At 44.0% G+C, this 18,613-nt stretch overlaps 1 protein-coding gene across 9 annotated transcripts in view; it reads right to left on the bottom strand.

Annotated features, from left to right (window-relative positions):
- Positions 1-1,261: 1,261 nt before the first annotated feature.
- The window catches only part of DAPK1 (death associated protein kinase 1), a 206,385-nt gene continuing 189,033 nt past the window's right edge, over positions 1,262-18,613 (bottom strand). For 7 of the 9 annotated variants that reach the window (XM_029201696.1, XM_029201694.1, XM_029201698.1 and 4 more), the window contains 5 exons: positions 17,279-17,417; positions 16,035-16,155; positions 13,559-13,747; positions 2,546-3,774; positions 1,377-2,093 (listed from right to left, as the gene is read on the bottom strand). In XM_029201696.1, the coding sequence (XP_029057529.1) occupies positions 2,060-2,093; positions 2,546-3,774; positions 13,559-13,747; positions 16,035-16,155; positions 17,279-17,417 (1,712 nt within the window). In that variant the 3' untranslated portion in view covers positions 1,377-2,059. Of the gene's footprint in view, positions 3,775-13,558; positions 13,748-16,034; positions 16,156-17,278; positions 17,418-18,613 lie in introns of all 9 variants that reach the window. The other 2 variants (XM_029201700.1, XM_029201701.1) reach the window with 1 other exon arrangement.

Raw genomic sequence — 18,613 nt, forward strand, 5'->3', positions numbered from 1 at the left:
TTTACTTACTGAGGCTGCCAGAGGCAGCCCTTGCCTCCTGGGTCCTAGATCCTGGTGCCAGATCCCGTGATATGAAGCACTTTTGAAGCAGGAGAGATGAAGTTGACGTTCGGGAAGGAGTTGACTCACGAAAAGGAGGTTCTACTCCTCTAAGGCAATCACAATTTCAATTTCAGTGTCATCCTTTTGACGCATATTTACGTGTAGCTTTTAATTTTACTCCATTAATATTTCTTTTCTCCTTATAAAAGTAAGTCATGTTTATTACGGACCATTTAGGCAAAACAGAAATGAATTCTACTCACACAACCGTAGAGAAAATCACCCACATCACTGTAGTCTTTTTCATTCCAATCTTTTTTCTTTGCCCATTTTTTTTTAAACCAGTCTTGAGATTTTACTAAAAATGGGTTTTGTCATTAGAGCTTTTGTCACTTACAGCTACCATGCAGGTCAAAACTAGGGTTTCTAGTTGATGGCCTGCAGCAGCGTGGTCTAAGTAAAGATGGGCGGGAAGGTATGTATCTTTTGTAGCAAGTTTTCTCTTGTTCTGCAGGAGCTCCCTCCACCTTTGCATAGGAATAGAAAGCTTCCTCTGTTCCCCCATTGCTGAGCCTGAATGATCCAATTTGGTTTGGGGGTTCACCCAAGGAAAATGGAAGGGGCCTCTTTTCCTTAAAGCAAAAATACACGTGCAGGGCTTCCTTGGTGGTTCAGAGGTTAAGAATCCTCCTGCCAATGCAGGGGACACGGGTTCGAGTCCTGGTCTGGGAAGATCCCACATGCCTCAGAGCAACTAAGCTCGTGCGCTACAACTACTGAGCCTGCCCTCTAGAGCCTGCGTGCCACAACTACTGAAGCCCGTGTGCCACAGCTACTGAAGCCGCATACCTAGAGCCCGTGCTCTGCAACAAGAGAAGCCACCACAATGAAGAGCCTGTGCACCGCAACAAAGAGTAGCCCCCACTTGCTGCAACTACAGAAAGCCTGCACTAAGCAACAAAGACCCAACGCAGCCAAAAATAAATAAAAATAAAAATAAAAAAATTAAAAAGAAATACATGTGAAATCACCTGAGTTCTTTCTGCTTCCCCACACCATTCCCAACTTTAGTAATAATTAAGTACCTAATAAACTGGGTTGATTTCCACCCCTGAGAGTTTAGGTTTAATCACTTTCTGGACTGGTTTGTCCCACGAGGTGGGGTACTGGCAAATGAAAACAAAACAAAGAATCCCTTTTGAATTAAACACCAACAAACTAATGCAACAAGCAACAGTTTATTTATTAAAAAAAAAAAAGGAAAAGAAAAAAAAGAACTAAAAAGAAAAGAAAACCTTTTTTACTACATCTTATAGATTAAGTAAAAATACCTGTATTAATATATATGTATATACATACTGCATATATATATATACATATGATATAACATTAAAATTACATGCTTCTCAGGACAGAAGAATTAGGACATGTTCCCTTATTTCGATTTAAAACTCTATCACAATTTAAAATCACTGCAAGAAAACTTGCTTCCTTTATTTTCTTTTTGAGACTTCAAGTACAGGAAGTTATCAAACCAGGATCTAAATGTGGAGAACCATCTGCTATGCACAAATGACAACAAACTGCCACAAATCATGAGTCGGGGGTCTTCTGAATTCTCACACAGGTCTTGGCTCCCTAAAACAGTGTCAGCCTTCTACCTGAGATGACAGGGGATGATGAAGCGTGACAGTCTGCAGGTTCCACGTGGATGTTCACATTGACGTTGAAACAAAAGCAAACACAAACATGTCTTATCGTAGCAACAACACTGGCCATGAAATTGCTCTAGAGGAGGTTTCTTTCTCCCCTTTCCTTGTCAAAGGAAACACAAAAATTGCCAAAAAAAAAAAAAAAAAAAAAAAAAAAAACCTCGGGTGCAGCACCTCTGGCGATGATCAGCATACAGCAAGAGACAGAGAGGGAGCGTTTCTTTCGCGACAGCTCCGGGCTGACTTGGATGATTTCAAACACACCCTCTTCTGCAAAAGGCACTCACATATTGTCTGTTTATAAATCATACAGTGGGATTCCTTACATGGGAGTTTTTCCTACAAATATAAAAGAGATAAGCTGAGGACATGGTATAACAAAGAAAAAAGTATAAGAAATACACATTTTGGATAAATGTGCACTTTTTTTTAAAAAGGACAATCAATATAATAGTTTAAAAAATTTCATTGAAAAGTTAGGAATTCCAATAAAATTATCAGTAAGAAGCAAGGTACTAGAGGATGAGAGATGGAGGGAGGCTAGCTTTTCAAATGGCCAAAGGAAAGGATAGGGTCTGCTCTTAAACTAGAAAGACCATTCACACACAATGCAATGTGTGAGAGGAGGGAGGTAGTAGCAGAGAAATAGGTGAAGCGGAAGGGAGGGTGGCGTCCTTCAGGATGTGGGCGTAGGAAAGGACGCGCCAGAATCTGCAGCGGGAAAGATGGGCTGTGTCCCCCTTGCCTCTGCAGTTGGAAGAGACCCTGCCCAAGCCAAAGGCTGCCCTCACCGGGACACGACCGAGCTAATGGAATTATAAGACGTGCCACTGTTGCAGCTTGAGGCGTAGGCCTCCTGGCCGTTGCCGTCGAGGTTGATTTTGAACACTGAGGACGCCTTCAGTAGGAAGTCCGCCGCATCCCGGCGCCCCAGCTCCCTCAGTTTGGACATGAGGATGCCGACCGTGCTCTCGGGGTAGGAGGTCCATTCCCGGAGCAGGGCGTGGACCGGGCTCGGGAGGAACTCCTTGGGAGACCCGTTATTGGTGTTGTACTTTGCCACAAGGTCGGGGAGACCCAAGTTCATGGCGAGAAGGCACCAGTCCTTCCCCATGGGATCGGGTGGGTCCAGCAGGCGACTGAGTTTCCTCCGGGTCAGGAGGTTCAGATCTGACGCATGGATGTCCATGCCCAGGCTGGCCTGCGAATAGACGTCGTGACAGCCGAAGCACATGATGCTGCTGAAGCTCTCCTTGTACCCGCCCATGGTGTTAGTCAGCGAGGTCTCCTTGAGGGTCTGTGCCCGGAAGAAGTCTCGCGGCTGGTAGATCATGACGGGCTCGTGGTGCTCTCTCAGCTGCTGGGGGCTCAGGTAGTGCTTCACCGTCAGCAGCCCGGGCAGCGTGGTGGCCATGACGTTCTCGATGGTGCTGCACACCGAGTCCAGCAGGAGACAGCACTTGATCTTTTCCGTCTCCAGACCGCGAACCTGGACCTCGATGCCCTGGCCGTGGTTGACCAGAAGCACCAGCAGCTCGGCCCCACGGTTGGCAATCTTGCAGCCGTTCACCCACAGGCGGATGTCCGCGTCTCCCTCCGCGCTCTGCTGGTGGATCCACCTGCACAGGTTCACCTGCACCTTGTGAAAGATGCCGCACGGGAAGGGCGTGAGGTGCTCCACGGGGACGACGCGCACGCCGCCGTAGACCCGCACCTCGTCCTCCTCATCCGTCCAGGACCGGTGCAGGTTGTCAGTCTTGATCAGGGCGGGGATGTCCACCATGGTACCGCTGCTCAGGTCCCGGGCGCAGATATCCATGGCATCGAGAATATGCAGCAGCTCCTCCACGTCGCTGTCGGGCACCAGGCGCTGGACGTCCTCCATGGTGTAGCGGCCCCGGTAATGGTGCAGGGCCCGTGGGGTCTCGACGGAGAGCAGCTTCCCCAGAACGTTGGAGCAGAGCCAGCGGGGGTCTAGGAGCAGCACGTCCTGGACGGTTTCACTCTGCATGATGTTGATCTGCCAGAGGGGACAACGGGAAGTCACTCATAGGAACCTAGATGGCCAGATGCTTCAGCTGCTCAGAGCACTAAAGGGCCCGAGCAGGGAATGACTCAGCACATTCATAGGGACAGATCTCAAAAGTCAATACCGAGCCAAAAACCAGCTTGGCAATGTCAGAAGGGAGATTCTGAAAAGACTACCTTTGACCCTTATAAAAGGTCAATATAAAAGACAGAGAGAGAGAGAGAGAGGGTAGCCAAATGCAATGGGTGAGTTTTGACTGGATTCTGAATCCCCAGATAAATACACAAATGAATAAAATTAGCTATAAATGAAATTACTGGGACAAGTGGCAAACACTTGAATGAGGACTATAAATCCAACAATAGTATTATATCAATGTTATGTTTCCAGGAAGTGATAACCAATTATACTGTGGTTATGTGGGAGAATGTCCTTTTCCTTAGGAGGTACAAGCTAAATGTTTTAGGGGTGAAAGGTCATGATGTTTGCAAAGCAAATAAAGAAATAGAAGAGAAAGAGATAAAGCAAATGTAGCAAAATGTAAACAACTGGTTAAATTAGGTGTGGAGGATATGAGGAGATATTGTACTAGTCTTCTAAGTTCTCTGAATGCTTGAAATTTTTCAAAAAAGATTCAGAATGTTACAATATTAGACTGTTAGGTAAATTTTTAACACACACACATATAAAAAAGGTCTAGAAAGATATGCTACCATGACAGTGGTTGGCCCTGGAGTGGGGAGAGAGGAAAGTGGCGAGAGATGGCCAAAAGGGACTTAAGCTTTTCCTCTCACATTCATTTCTTTAAAAAGCAGAAGTCAGAAAGAAAAAAAAAAGTGACAAAACATAGAAGCAACTTTCCCCTTTACGGAACACTTACCCCTCCCTCCCTTCCCTCCCTACTCTGGGCTAGTTCTACAAAGAATGGTGATCCAAGGTGGACTCCGTTCTCACGTGGAGGCTGAGACCCTGGACCTGTTTGCACCAGAAGTACTTTTCTCCCCACAGTCTGGTTTAAATCTTTGAGATGCCTTGTAGATATGATTCTGTTCAAAATTGAGACTTAGAGTGTACATTTCTGGAATGTAGAGCAGTATCTACTTAATTTTTGATAAGGCATTTGGTGGAATACTGCCTGAATTCAGTCCTAGACACAACTGTCTCCTCAGGGTCACAAAAGACAGACTGATAAACTGTCCCGTATTGGAGGAGACTAAGGAGACAGATGACTGAGTGCAGTGTGGGATCCTGAGCCGAAAAAAGACAGGACAACTGATGAAATCTGAAAAGATCCTTAGATTACTTACTAGAGGGCAGGAATAGTACTGGAGGAGGGGCTGGAGGCCAATGAGAATGGGGGCCACCTGATTTAGATTTCCCTTCTTTTTTATTCTGCCTTCATTTACTTATTAACGTCTCAAGGGCAAGGAGGGATGTATTGTCAAATAATGTGGATTAATCACTATGAGCTAGAAAATTGCTGGCAAATGCCACAAGGCAAGAGAATACTGTATTAAAAAGAGTGAGTTTATTATTATGGTTACAATATATATTTTTATATCTAGCACTATATTACAAGGTAAGGTTTGATCCCTTGCTTATCCCCACCCTTGGATTCAATCATTTAAAGTACTGCTGGAGAGACCTTCAAGATGGCTGAGGAGTAAGACATGGAGATCACCCTCCTCCCCACAAATACATCAGAAATACATCTACATGTGGAACATCTCCTACAGAACACCTACTGAACGCTGGCAGAAGAGCTCAGACCTCCCAAAAGGCAAGAAACTCCCCCATGTACCTGGGTAGGGCAAAAGAAAAAAACAGAGACAAAAGAATAGGGACAGGACCTGCACCTCAGGGACGGAGCTGTGAAGGAGGAAAGTTTCCACACACTAGGAAGCCCCTTCACTGGAGGAGACAGGGGGTGGGCGGGGGGGAAGCTTCGGAGTCACGGAGAAGCGCAGCAACAAGGGTGCAGAGAGCAAAGTGGAGAGATTCCCGCACAGAGGATCGGGGCCGACCAGCACTCACCAGCCCGAGAGGCTTGTCTGCTCATCTGCTGGGACAGGTGGGGGCTGGGAGCTGAGGCTCGGGCTTCGGAGGTCAGACCCCAGGGAGAGGACTGGGGTTGGCTGAGTGAACGCAGCCTGAAGGGAGCTAGTGCGCCACAGCTAGCCGGGAGGGAGTCCGGGAAAAAGTCTGGACCTGCCTAAGAGTCAAGAGACCATTGTTTTGGGGTGCACGAGGAGAGGGGATTCAAAGCACCGCCTAAACGAGCTCCAGAGATAGGAGCAAGCCGCGGCTATCCGCGCGGACACCAGAGACGGGCATGAGATGCTAAGGCTGCTGCTGCCGCCAGCAAGAAACCTGTGTGCAAGCACAGGACACTATCCACACCTCCCCTTCCCGGGAGCCTGTGCAGCCTGCCACCGCCAGGGTTCCGTGATCCAGGGACAACTTCCCCAGGAGAACACATGGTGTGCCGCAGGCTGTTGCAACGTCACGCTGGCCTCTGCCCGCCGCAGGATCGCCCCGTATTCTGTACCCCTCCCTCCCCCCGGCCTGAGTGAGCCAGAGCCCCCGAATCAGCTGCTCCTTTAACCCCGTCTTGTCTGGACGAAGAACAGACGCCCTCAGGCGACCTACACGCAGAGGCGGGGCCAAATCCAAAGCTGAACGCCAGGAGCTGTGCGAACAAAGAAGAGAAAGGGAAATCTCTCCCAGCAGCCTCAGGAGCAGCGGATTAAATCTCCACAATCAACCTGATGTACCCTGCATCTGTGGAATACATGAATAGACAATGAACCATCCCAAAATTGAGGTGGTGGACTTTGGGAGCAACTGTAGACTTGGGGTTTGGTTTCTGCATCTAATTTGTTTTTGGTTTTATGTTTATTGTAGTTTAGTATTTAGAGTTTATTATCATTGGTAGACTTATTTATTGATTTGGTTGCTCTCTTCCTTTTCTTTTTATATATAGATATATATGTATTTTTCCTTCTTTTTTTGTGAGTGTGTATGTGTATGCTTCTTTGTGTGATTTTGTCTGTATAGCTTTGCTTTTACCATTTGTCCTAGGGTTCCATCTATTTTTTTCTTTTTTAGTATAGTTTTTAGTGCTTGTTATCATTGGTGGATTTGATTTTTTGGTTGCTCTCTTCTTTCTTTTTTTGAATATTACTTAAAATTGTTTTAAAATTTTTAATAAATTTTTTAATTTTAATGACTTTATTTTCCTTCCTTCCTCCCTCGCTCCCTCCCTCTCTCCCTTCCTTCCTTTCTTTCTTTTTTTGGGCCTTTTCTTCTGAGCCGTGTGGCTGACTTGGTGCTCCAGACTGGGTGTCAGGCCTGTGCCTCTGAGGTGGGAGAGCCGAGTTCAGGACATTGGTCCACCAGAGAGCTCCCAGCTGCACATAATATCAAATGGCGAAAGCTCTCCCAGAGATCTCCATCTCAACGCTAAGACCCAGCTCCACTCAATGACCAGCAAGCTCCAGGGCTGGATACCCTATGCCAAACAACTAGCAAGACAGGAACACAAACCCACCCATCAGCAGAGAGACTGCCTAAAATCATAATAAGGTCACAGTTACTCCAAAACACACCACTGGACGCGGTCATGCCCACCAGAAAGACAAGATCCAGCCTCATCCACCAGAACACAGGGACTAGTCCCCTCCACCAGGAAGCCTACACAACCCACTGAACCAACCTTAGCCACTGGGGACAGACACCAAAAACAAAAGGAACTATGAACCTGCAGCCTGCGAAAAGGAGACCCTAAACACAGTAAGTTAAGAAAAATGAGAAGACAGAGAAACACACAGCAGATGAAGGAGCAAGATAAAAACCCACCAGATCAAACAAATGAAGAGGGAATAGGCAGTCTACCTGAAAAAGAATTCAGACTAATGATAGTGAAGATGATCCAAAATCTTGGAAACAGAATGGAGAAAATGCAAGAAACGTTGAACAAGGACCTAGAAGAACTAAAGAGCAAACAAACGATGATGAACAACACAATAAATGAAATTCAAGATTCTCTAGAAGGGATCAATAGCAGAATAACTGAGGCAGAAGAACGGATAAGTGACCTGGAAGATAAAATACTGGAGATAACTACCGCAGAGCAGAATAAAGAAAAAAAAAAAATGTAAAGAACTGAGGACAGACTCAGAGACCTCTGGGACAACATTAAACGCACCAACATTCGAATTATAGGGGTCCCAGAAAAAGAAGAGAAAAAGAAAGGGACTGAGAAAATATTTGAAGAGATTATAGTTGAAAACTTCCCTAATATGGGAAAGGAAATAGATAATCAAGTCCAGGAAGCACAGAGAGTCCCATACAGGATAAATCCAAGGAGAAACACTCCAAGACACATATTAATCAAACTGTCAAAAATTAAATACAAAGAAAAAATATTAAAAGCAGCAAGGGAAAAACAACAAATAATATAAAAAGAAATCCCCAAAAGGTTAACAGCTGATCTTTCAGCAGAAACTCTGCAAACCAGAGGGAGTGGCAGGACATATTTAAAGTGATGAAAGGGAAAAACCTACAACCAAGATTACTCTACCCAGCAAGGATCTCATTCAGATTCGACAGAGAAATTAAAACCTTTAGAGACAAGCAAAAGCTAAAAGAATTCAGCACCACCAAACCAGCTTTACAACAAATACTAAAGGAACTTCTCTAGACAGGAAACACGAGAGAAGGAAAAGACCTACAATAACAAACCCAAAACAATTAAGAAAACGGTAATAGGAACATACATATCGATAATTACCTTAAATGTAAATGGATTAAATGCTCCAACCAAAAGACATAGACTGGCTGAGTGGATACAAAAACAAGACCCGTATATATGCTGTCTACAAGAGACCCACTTCAGACCTAGTGACACATACAGACTGAAAGTGAGGGGATGGAAAAAGCTATTCCATGAAAATGGAAATCAAAAGAAAGCTGGAGTAGCAATTCCCATATCAGACAAGATAGACTTTAATATAAAGACTATTACAAGAGACAAAGAAGGACACTGCATAATGATCAAGGGATCAATCCAAGAAGAAGATATAACAACTGTAAATATTTATGCACGCAACATAGGAGCACCTCAATACATAAGGCAAATGCTAACAGCCATAAAGGGGAAATCGACAGTAACAATATCATAGTAGGGGACTTTAACACCCCACTCTCACCAATGGACAGATCATCCAAAATGAAAATAAATAAGGAAACACAAGCTTTAAATGATACATTAAACAAGAGGGACTTAATTTATATTTATAGGACATTCCGCCAAAAACAAGACAATACACTTTCTTCTCAAGTGCTCATGGAACATTCTCCAGGATAGATCACATCTTGGGTCAGAAATCAAGCCTCAGTAAATTTAAGAAAATTGAAATCGTATCAAGTATCTTTTCTGACCACAGCACTATGAGACTAGATATCAATTACAAGAAAAAATCTGTGAAAAATACAAACACATGGAGGCTAAATAATACACTACTTAATAACCAAGAGATCACTGAACAAATCAAAGAGGAAATCAAAAAATACCTAGGAACAAATGACAATGAAAACAGGATGATCCAAAACCTATGGGATGCAGGAAAAGCAGTTCTAAGAGGGAGGTTTATAGAAATACAATCCTACCTCAAGAAACAAGAAACATCTTAAATTAACAAGCTAACCTTACACCTAAAGCAATTAGAGAAAGAAGAACAAAAACCCCCAAAGTTAGAAGAAGGAAAGAAATCATAAAGATCAGATCAGAAATAAATGAAAAAGAAATGAAGGAAATGATAGCAAAGATCAGTAAAACTAAAAGCTGGTTCTTTGAGAAGATAAACAAAATTGATAAACCTTTAGGCAGATTCATCAAGAAAAAAGAGGAGAAGACTCAAATCAATAGAATTAGAAATGAAAACGGAGAAGTAACAACTGACACTGCAGAAATACAAAGGATCATGAGAGATTACTGCAAGCAACACTATTCCAATAAAATGGACAACCTGGAAGAAATGGACAAATTCTTAGAAATGAACAACTTTCTGAGACCGAACCAGGAAGAAATAGAAAATATGAACAGACAAATCACAAGTGCTGAAATTGAAACTTTGATTAAAAACCTTCCAACAAACAAAAGCCCAGGACCAGATGGCTTCAGAGGCGAATTCTATCAAACATTTAGAGAAGAGCTAACACCTATCCTTCTCATACTCTTTCAATATATAGCAGAGGGAGGAACACTCCCAAACGCATTCTACGAGGCCACCATCACCCTGATACCTAAACCAGACAAAGATGTCACAAAGAAAGAAAACTACAGACCAATTATCACTGATGAACATAGATGCAAAAATCCTCAACAAAATACTAGCAAAGAGAATCCAACAGCACATTAAAAGGATCATACACCATGATCAAGTGGGGTTTACCCCAGGAAGGCAAGAATTCTTCAATATATGCAAATCAATCAATGTGATAAAGTATATTAATAAACTGAAGGAGAAAAACAATATGATCATCTCAGTAGATGCAGAAAAAGCTTTTGACAAAATTCAACACCGATTTATGATAAAAAACCCTTCAGAAAGTAGGCACAGAGGGAACTTAGCTCAACATAATAAAAGCCATATATGACAAACCCACAGCCAACATTGTTCTCAATGGTGAAAAACTGAAACCATTTCCTCTAAGCTCAGGAACAAGACAAGGTTGTCCACTCTCACCACTATTATTCAACATAATTTTGGAAGTTTTAGCCACAGCAATCAGAGAAGAAAAAGAAGTAAAAGGAATCCAAGACAGAAAAGAAGAAGTAAAGCTGTCACTGTTTGAGGATGACGTGACACTATACACAGAGAATCCTAAAGATGCTACCAGAAAACTACTAGAGCTAATCAACGAATTTGGTAAAGTAGCAGGATACAAAGTTAATGCACAGAAATCTCTTGCATTCCTATATACTAATGAATGAAATACGTAGGAATAAACCTACCTAAGGAGACAAAAGACCTGTATGCAGAAAACTATAAGACACTAATGAAAGAAAAAAGATGATACAAACAGATGGAGAGATATACCATGTTCTTGGATTGGAAGAATCAACATTGTGAAAATGACTATACTACCCAAAGCAATCTACAGATTCAATGCAATGCCTATCAAACTACCAATGACATTTCTCACAGAACTAGAACAAAAAATTTCACAATTTCTTTGGAAACACAAAAGACCCTGAATAGCCAATGCAATCCTGAGAAAGAAAAACGGAGCTGGAGGTATCAGGGTCCCTGACTTCAGACTATACTACAAAGCTACAGTAATCAAGACAGTATGGTACTAGCACAAAAACAGAAATATAGATCAATGGGATAGGATAGAAAGCCCAGAGATAAACCCACACACATATGGTCACCTTATTTTTGATAAAGGAGGCAAGAATACATAATGGAGAAAAGACAGCCTCTTCAATAAGTGGTGCTGGGAAAACTGGACAGCTACATGTAAAAGAATGAAATTAGATCACTCCCTAACACCATACACAAAAATAAACTCAAAGTGTATTAAAGACCTAAATGTAAGGCAGACACTATCAAACCCTTAGAAGAAAACATAGGCAGAGCACTCTATGACATAAATCACAGCAAGATCCTTTTTGACACACCTCCTAGAGAAATGGAAATAAAACCAAAAATAAACAAATGCGTCCTAATGAATCTTAAAAGCTTTTGCACAGCAAAGGAAAACATAAACAAGACAAAAAGACAACCCTCAGAATGGCAGAGAATATTTGCAAATGAAGCAACTGACAAAGGATTAATCTCCAAAATGTACAAGCAGCTCATGCAGCTCAATATCAAAAAAACAAACAACCCAATCCAAAAAATGGGCAGAAGACCTAAATAGACATTTCTCCAAAGAAGATATACAGATTGCCCACAAACACATGAAAGGATGCTCAACATCACTAGTCATTAGAGAAATGCAAATCAAAACCACAATGAGGTATCACCTCACACCAGTCAGAATGGTCATCATCAAAAAATCTACAATCAATAAATGCTGGAGAGGGTGTGGAGAAAAGGGAACCCTCTTGCACCGTTTGTGGGAATATAGATTGATACAACCACTATGGAGAACAGTATGGAGGTTCCTTAAAAAACTGAAAATAAACTACCACGCGACCCAGGAATCTCATTACTGGGCATATACCTTGAGAAAACCATAATTCAAAAAGAGTCATGTACCACAATGTTCACTGCAGCTCTATTTACAATAGCCAGGGTATGGAAGCAACCTAAGTGTCCATCGACAGATGAATGGATAAAGAAGATGTGGCACATATATACAATGGAATATTACTCAGCCATAAAATGAAACAAAATTGAGTTATTTGTAATGAGGTGGATGGACCTAGAGTCTGTCATACAGAGTGAAGTAAGTCAGAAAGAGAAAAACAAATAACGTATGCTAACACACATATATGGAATCTAAAAAAAAAAAAGAAAATCGTTCTGAAGGACCTAGGGGCAGGACAGCAATAAAGACGCAGACGTAGAGAATGGACTTGAGGACATGGGGAGTGGGAACGGTAAGCTGGGACGAAGTGAGAGAGTGGCATTGACATATATACACTACCAAATGTAAAATAGATAGCTAGTGGGAAGCAGCCACATAGCACAGGGAGATTAGCTCCGTGCTTTGTGACCACCTAGAGGGGTGGTATAGGGAGGGCGGGAGGGAGATGCAAGAGGGAGGGGATATGGGGATATATGTATACATATAGCTGATTCACTCTGCTATAAAGCAGAAAATAACACAGCATTGTAAAGCAATTATACTCCAATAAAGATGTTACCAAAAAAAAAAAAAAAAAAAAGTACTGCTGGAGGGGCCAGTAGATTAGCTTGTAGTTTCATTGGAATTTAAAGACTGACACAATCACTGCTTGAGGCTCTAGTTTTTAGGGCCGCTGGCTTCTTGATTCAAGTAGAATTTCAAACCTATGTAATCCATGGCCAAGGGCCACACATGGCACCTGAGACTGGGCAGGGAAGCTTCTGGTTTGCAAAATTCCTGGAACTGCTTCTGGTTTTTCATATTCAGAACTGTCTTAGCCCATACTAGCTTACACTGTCTCCTGATTTCACATGATGGAAGAATGTGAAGGCTATGCCCCGTTGAGAGGGACAGGCAGCATATGAAGCAATTAGAACAGGGTTCCCAAACTGCACCCCAGAGCTGAACCAGGAAGAGAGATTCCTATCTCTTGGTCATTTCCGGGGATCACTGCTTGCCGTGTCTTAGTGTCTCCACACGTTCTCTCCCTGAAGATACGTCACTACTATTTCTTGATTGTCTGTGAGCCCAAGAGGTCTGTTTGGAGCTGATACACTCCATGAAGAGCAGCGATCCTGAAGGCTGCAGGAATCACAGCTAAGCATCAGCTGACCCGGGGAGAGAGAGGAGAGGCCCAGTCACCCAGTGTAGCGGGAACTGTGCTCCCAAACTGAGAGAAGCCGGAAAACAAACCGACCAGAGCAAGACAGAACAACAGCTCTTAAGGTGAACAGGAGAGCAAAGAACCGCAGTTCGGGGAATCACTCGAGGCTTCCTGTGATAGTCGCACGTCTGGAAACATCATGGGTAGTGGGCAGTTGCCACTCGGCCTCCGCAGCTCATCCCACCTTCAGACACTGGAAATGCATCCCAGCGCCCCCTCCCAGACCCTTGCCAGGGCTGGAGCCCTCACCTCGCCGGCACTGTGGAGCTGCTGGGCGATGCGCCGGAGGTCCACCTCGCTGGCCAGGGGGTTCAGCTGGTCCTGCACGTCGTACACAAACTGCTGCAATGACATCAGCTGGTTGGGCCCGTTGAGCTTCCTCCAGGAGGGCAGCGTGGAGATGATTTTCTCACACAGGTGAGTCATTGGAGGGCAGACCTAGAACATGCAGTACAGGCAGGTCAACGCACAGCTGTGGGGACTCAGGAGGAGCCGGCAAAAAACGATGCCGCTCACATCTGCACTGTTGCATGTAATTCTTTGGATGCGCCAGTGATTTTTGGTTAAGTACTGGGGCAGTTTTGTTTTTTCAGTGTTGCCTTTAAGCAGAATCTATTTAACAAATATAAAATTTTATAGAGGCTTTCATTTCCACTGCTCGTCTTAAATAGATGTCACGGATTCACAAAAAATGGCTTTGGAATTGTGGACTCAATTAACTAACGTTCACTAAGTCCTAATGTTTTCCTCCCTCCCTCTCTTGGAGTGAGGGTTTCAGCCAGGTGATGGCCGCTTTATGAACAAAGAGACAGGAAAAGAGAGTATCATTATCAATATTAGATGGCTTTTTACCAGTAAATTAGGTATTCATGGGGATTACTGTTGAAATATTTCAAATTTGATTAATTCTTGGTAATTGGCTTGAAATGAGTTTTTAAGCTCTTAACTTGGTTAAATAAATCAGTCTATGTCGCAGACTCACAATTAGCACACTTTCCTAGTTAAAAACGCCATGAGCCATACCCTGCACTGCATCATTAATCAGGCAGTCCCTTCTCGAATCTCATCTTTTACACCCCCTAAATTCCACTCCCTATTCAACGAACAGTATTCCCAGGGATAAAGGCAGTTTGCTTGGTGAGCTTCATCTGCCTGACCGCAGAAGTTGGGGGTGTGCGGGATGTGAAGCAGACATCATGCCACACCCCAGCTCAAGACTCTTCAGGGAGCACAGGCCCTCATCCCACCTGGTGAGCAGGCGCTGAGCCAGCCACAGACCACTGTTCCCGATTGCCACCCACTGGTTTCCGTGACCAGGTTCTCCAAGGCCCTCCAGGCTTACCCCCTGCCCACTGACTGTGCCGTAGTGTACCCCCCTTTAGAAAGCGAGGGTCAAGCTTCACGAGAGAGGAGAGGGTTCCTGAAAATTCCAAAAGCATGTCTAGAACTGGAGCCTGGTATTGTAAGCACGGCACTTCTATCAGGCAAACGGTGAGTTATAACTAAAGACGGCACCTGCCATGCAGGGGAGCGAGAGCCATGTCCTCCTTGTTACACTCGAGCTTAGAAGCAGGAACAGTCCCCGGAGCATTTTGTTTTAGGAGTTTTCCATTGGGATATTTGCCCATTTCTTACCCATTTCAGACAGCTTTTTGAATATTATGGATAGCAACCTTTTATATGCCAGGTGCATTGAGAATATTTTTTCCCCAATCTATCTCACCTTTTAACTTCGTTTATGGAATTTATTGGCCAGAAAAATCTTCTATGTTGTCAAATGTATTTGACAAAATATTGGTGTATTTTCTTTGAAGACTTCTGAGGTTTTCTAACTTGGCTGAAAAGGTTTCTCAAAGCACTTCTAAGTGATTTTAAAAATAAATGATCTTGCATTTCCATCAAGATATTACTTTATTTTTTACATTTAAAAGCTTTAGTCTGCCTACAGTCTATTTCTGTGCTATGTAGTAAGCAGGAGTTCAACCTAATTTCCTTCTAGGCAGACAGCCAGTTGTGCCAGATCATTTATTAAATAAACATTTTCCCCATTAACTTTAAATAACGTCTATGTTCTCTATTAAATTTCTGCAGATGTTCTGATTTACTTTGACACTCACTAATCTATTCCAGTTATTTATTGGTTTATTGATTACAGAGCCTTTATAACATGTTTTATTTATTCTTCTATTGAAATTTTAAGACAAAAACCCAATCTCCTCAACCCCATTCAGATGCTAACTGGAGCTATATGAAGTTTATATAACTTGGGAAAATGAAACACTTAGTAATAAAGTCTTGCCATCCAGGAACACCACCTTATTCCATTTGGACAGCTATTATTTTATGCTCTTCAGTGAATTTTGTTGGTGACTGTTTTCCTACTTTCCTGCATTTCCCAAATATTTCACAATAGGTCACTTTTGCATTGCTTTTGTAATTTCTAACAAACAATTTTACTTTTAAACAAACAACCAAAACTGTCAGAATTTCATACACTCTAACCTTGCCTATAACAACGTTTCATCTCACGGCCATCTCTCCTTGTTTCTCTACTCTTCCTTCCTTACCCCAGGGTAACAGGATAAAAACATGGCCATGCAGACACCGCGTACTGGGTCCCATGAAAACCAGACCAAAGTCAGAGGGCCACACAAAGAGGCCCAACTCCCGGGTCACTGGATGGTCCGGGGGAAGGCTGGGTCCAGCCCTCCCCAGGTATACTCACCGAAACAATCTGGCTCCGTATTTCTTGCAGGTGATTTCGAAGTACCTTCATGTCCTTAGACCCAGAAGCCCCGGCATCCAGAACGAACAGCTTATTTGAAATGTGAAGATCGTTCCCAAACCTAAGGAAAGAGCAGTGACCTCCTCAGAGTGAAGCACTCTCACCGGGTGTTTCCACAGAGGGCCAGGCTCCTGCTGGCCCAAAAGGTTGGTGGGAGGCAAGGAAGTTCTGGTGGCCTTGCAGAGACACCCCGCACCTGCTGTTGGCTGGACTCTGTAACGTCACCCTGGGGTGGAGGCCTGGGGACACCGCCTGCTCCGGGTCCAGACAGGCGCCCCAGCTTCCACAAAACGGGGGAAACAGCTTCCCCCGATGCAGGAAAGGGGAGGCCTAATGCACTCACTTTACAAGGCAGAAGAAGAGATGCTTCTGCAGGTTGATGGAGTGAGAACAGAGGGATGAGTATGAAATAACACCTTAGATCTAAAATATTAGTAGAAGCCCTATTTCTCACATCAGGAAGATAACAGAGAAGTGTTGTCAGTTAATAAACCAAGAATTCACATTACTAGCATATTAAATAGAACTGCAGGTTCAAACTGTTTTGGGGATAGACACTGAGTAAAAATAGATACGTTTACATTGTGATTCTGTGCACATCCATATTTATAAGTGAAAAAGAAGTTTTCCAAAAATACTTGACACAAAATACACTCTGATACTTTCCATCATGTCCTTCTCCCCTCCACTCCAAGAACTCCTAAATGAATTTCATGATCCACTAGCAGGTTGCAACTTTCATTTTGAGAAATACTGATGGATGTTCTCACCAAAAAAAAAAAAAAAAAAAAAGATAAATGGGTGAGGTGACGGATACGTTAATTAACAAGATGGAGAGGATCCTTTCACATTATATACACACATCAAATCGCCACTTCATACAGTTTAAATATCTTACAATTTCACTTGTCAATTATTCCTCCCTAGAGCTGAAAAAAAATACATCAAACAACTAAAAGGAGTTACCTCTGGGCAGGGGTACTCGGGGGCGAGGACAGACGTGAGAAGGCTGCTGATTTTTATTATGTGCCCTTTACTTCTGTTTGATTTGTTATTACGTGTATTTGTGGCTTTGGTAAAAGAAAATTCGACCAAGCCAAAGAGGCCTTTCAGTTCTTTAATTCCTTTCTCTGGGTCACATGACTTCGGCTGTACCACCCCTGAAGATGCAGCAGCCGACTTACCTGTTCCTGACCTCCTTCAGCAACGAGGTGTCTTTGTCATATCCGAACTCGCCTCCAGCTGGACGAGGAATGTTCATGATGTCGGCGTGGGTGGCCACCAGGACAACTCGGAGTGGGTTCTTCAGCTTGCCGCCAAAGGCTGAGGGCAGAGAGCAAGCCGTTTCACAGGTGGGTCCTCCATCCTGCCCAGCTGAGGTTGCGTGCTCTGCCTGAGGCCTGGGCCGTCTCGCCAGGTGGACACGCAACTTTGCCCGCAGACCCGAGGGCCCCAGGCCTGCTGCTAGGAGTGACCTCTGGAAGGCCTAGGCCTGGCCCAGAATGGAATGAACCTATTTCCTGGGCCTCTGGGAAGATTGCTCAGAAGTGGAGTAGAAGCGACCACAGGGCATAAGGCAGCTTCTCAGATCTTCCTCCAAATAGGCCTTGTTTGCATGGTGAGGAGAGATCTAACCTCTGACCAGGGGGACACCCTTTATAAGACCAGAGCAAGCCTGCTGAAGATGGCTCAGAAGGGAGACTCCTGCAGTTCACACAGGCAGAGAGCCTCTCACTTATGGGCGTGTTTAAAACGAAAACATGAAAAAGAATGAGAAAGAAAGAGGCAAGGGCTTCCCTGATGGTGCAGTGGTTGAGAGTCCGCCTGCCGATGCAGGGGACACGGGTTTGTGCCCTGGTCCGGGAAGATCCCACATACCGCGGAGCGGCTGGGCCCGTGAGCCATGGCCGCTGAGCCTGTGTGTCCGGAGCCTGTGCTCCGCAACGGGAGAGGCCACAACAGTGAGAGGCCTGCGTACCACAAAAAAAAAGAGGCAAAATTGGAGGTACCCTGAGGGGAATTAGCCCAATTTATTTTATTATTGTAAGTTTTTCAAAAAAAAATGACTGCTGAGTTTTGCATTTCATCAGGGAAGGCTGCTTCTTTTTTTGTATGAAAAGAAGAAAATAAGTCTGTCCATGCTGTCTTTTCCTTTAGGGATAAGGCTAAGATAATGCATTCAGTTAACACGGTTCCTTTTCTTTCTTTTTTTTTTTTTTTTTGCGGTATGCGGGCCTCTCACTGTTGTGGCCTCTCCCGTTATGGAGCACAGGCTCCGGACGTGCAGGCTCAGCGGCCATGGCTCACGGGCCCAGCCGCTCCGCGGCATGTGGGATCTTCCCAGACCGGGGCATGAACCCGTGTCCCCTGCATCGGCAGGCGGACTCTCAACCACTGCGCCACCAGGGAAGCCCCCTTTTCTTTCATTTTTGATGGAACTACAGAACGAAGGAGAGCTCATTCTATTAATTATGTACCCATTAGGTAAGGCACAGTAGCTGTCAAAGAGGTATTCCACT

Source organism: Monodon monoceros, unplaced genomic scaffold, assembly GCF_005190385.1.
Source record: "Monodon monoceros isolate NGI ecotype Baffin Bay Population unplaced genomic scaffold, NGI_Narwhal_1 Super_Scaffold_5, whole genome shotgun sequence".
NCBI classification, from domain to species: domain Eukaryota; kingdom Metazoa; phylum Chordata; class Mammalia; order Artiodactyla; family Monodontidae; genus Monodon; species Monodon monoceros.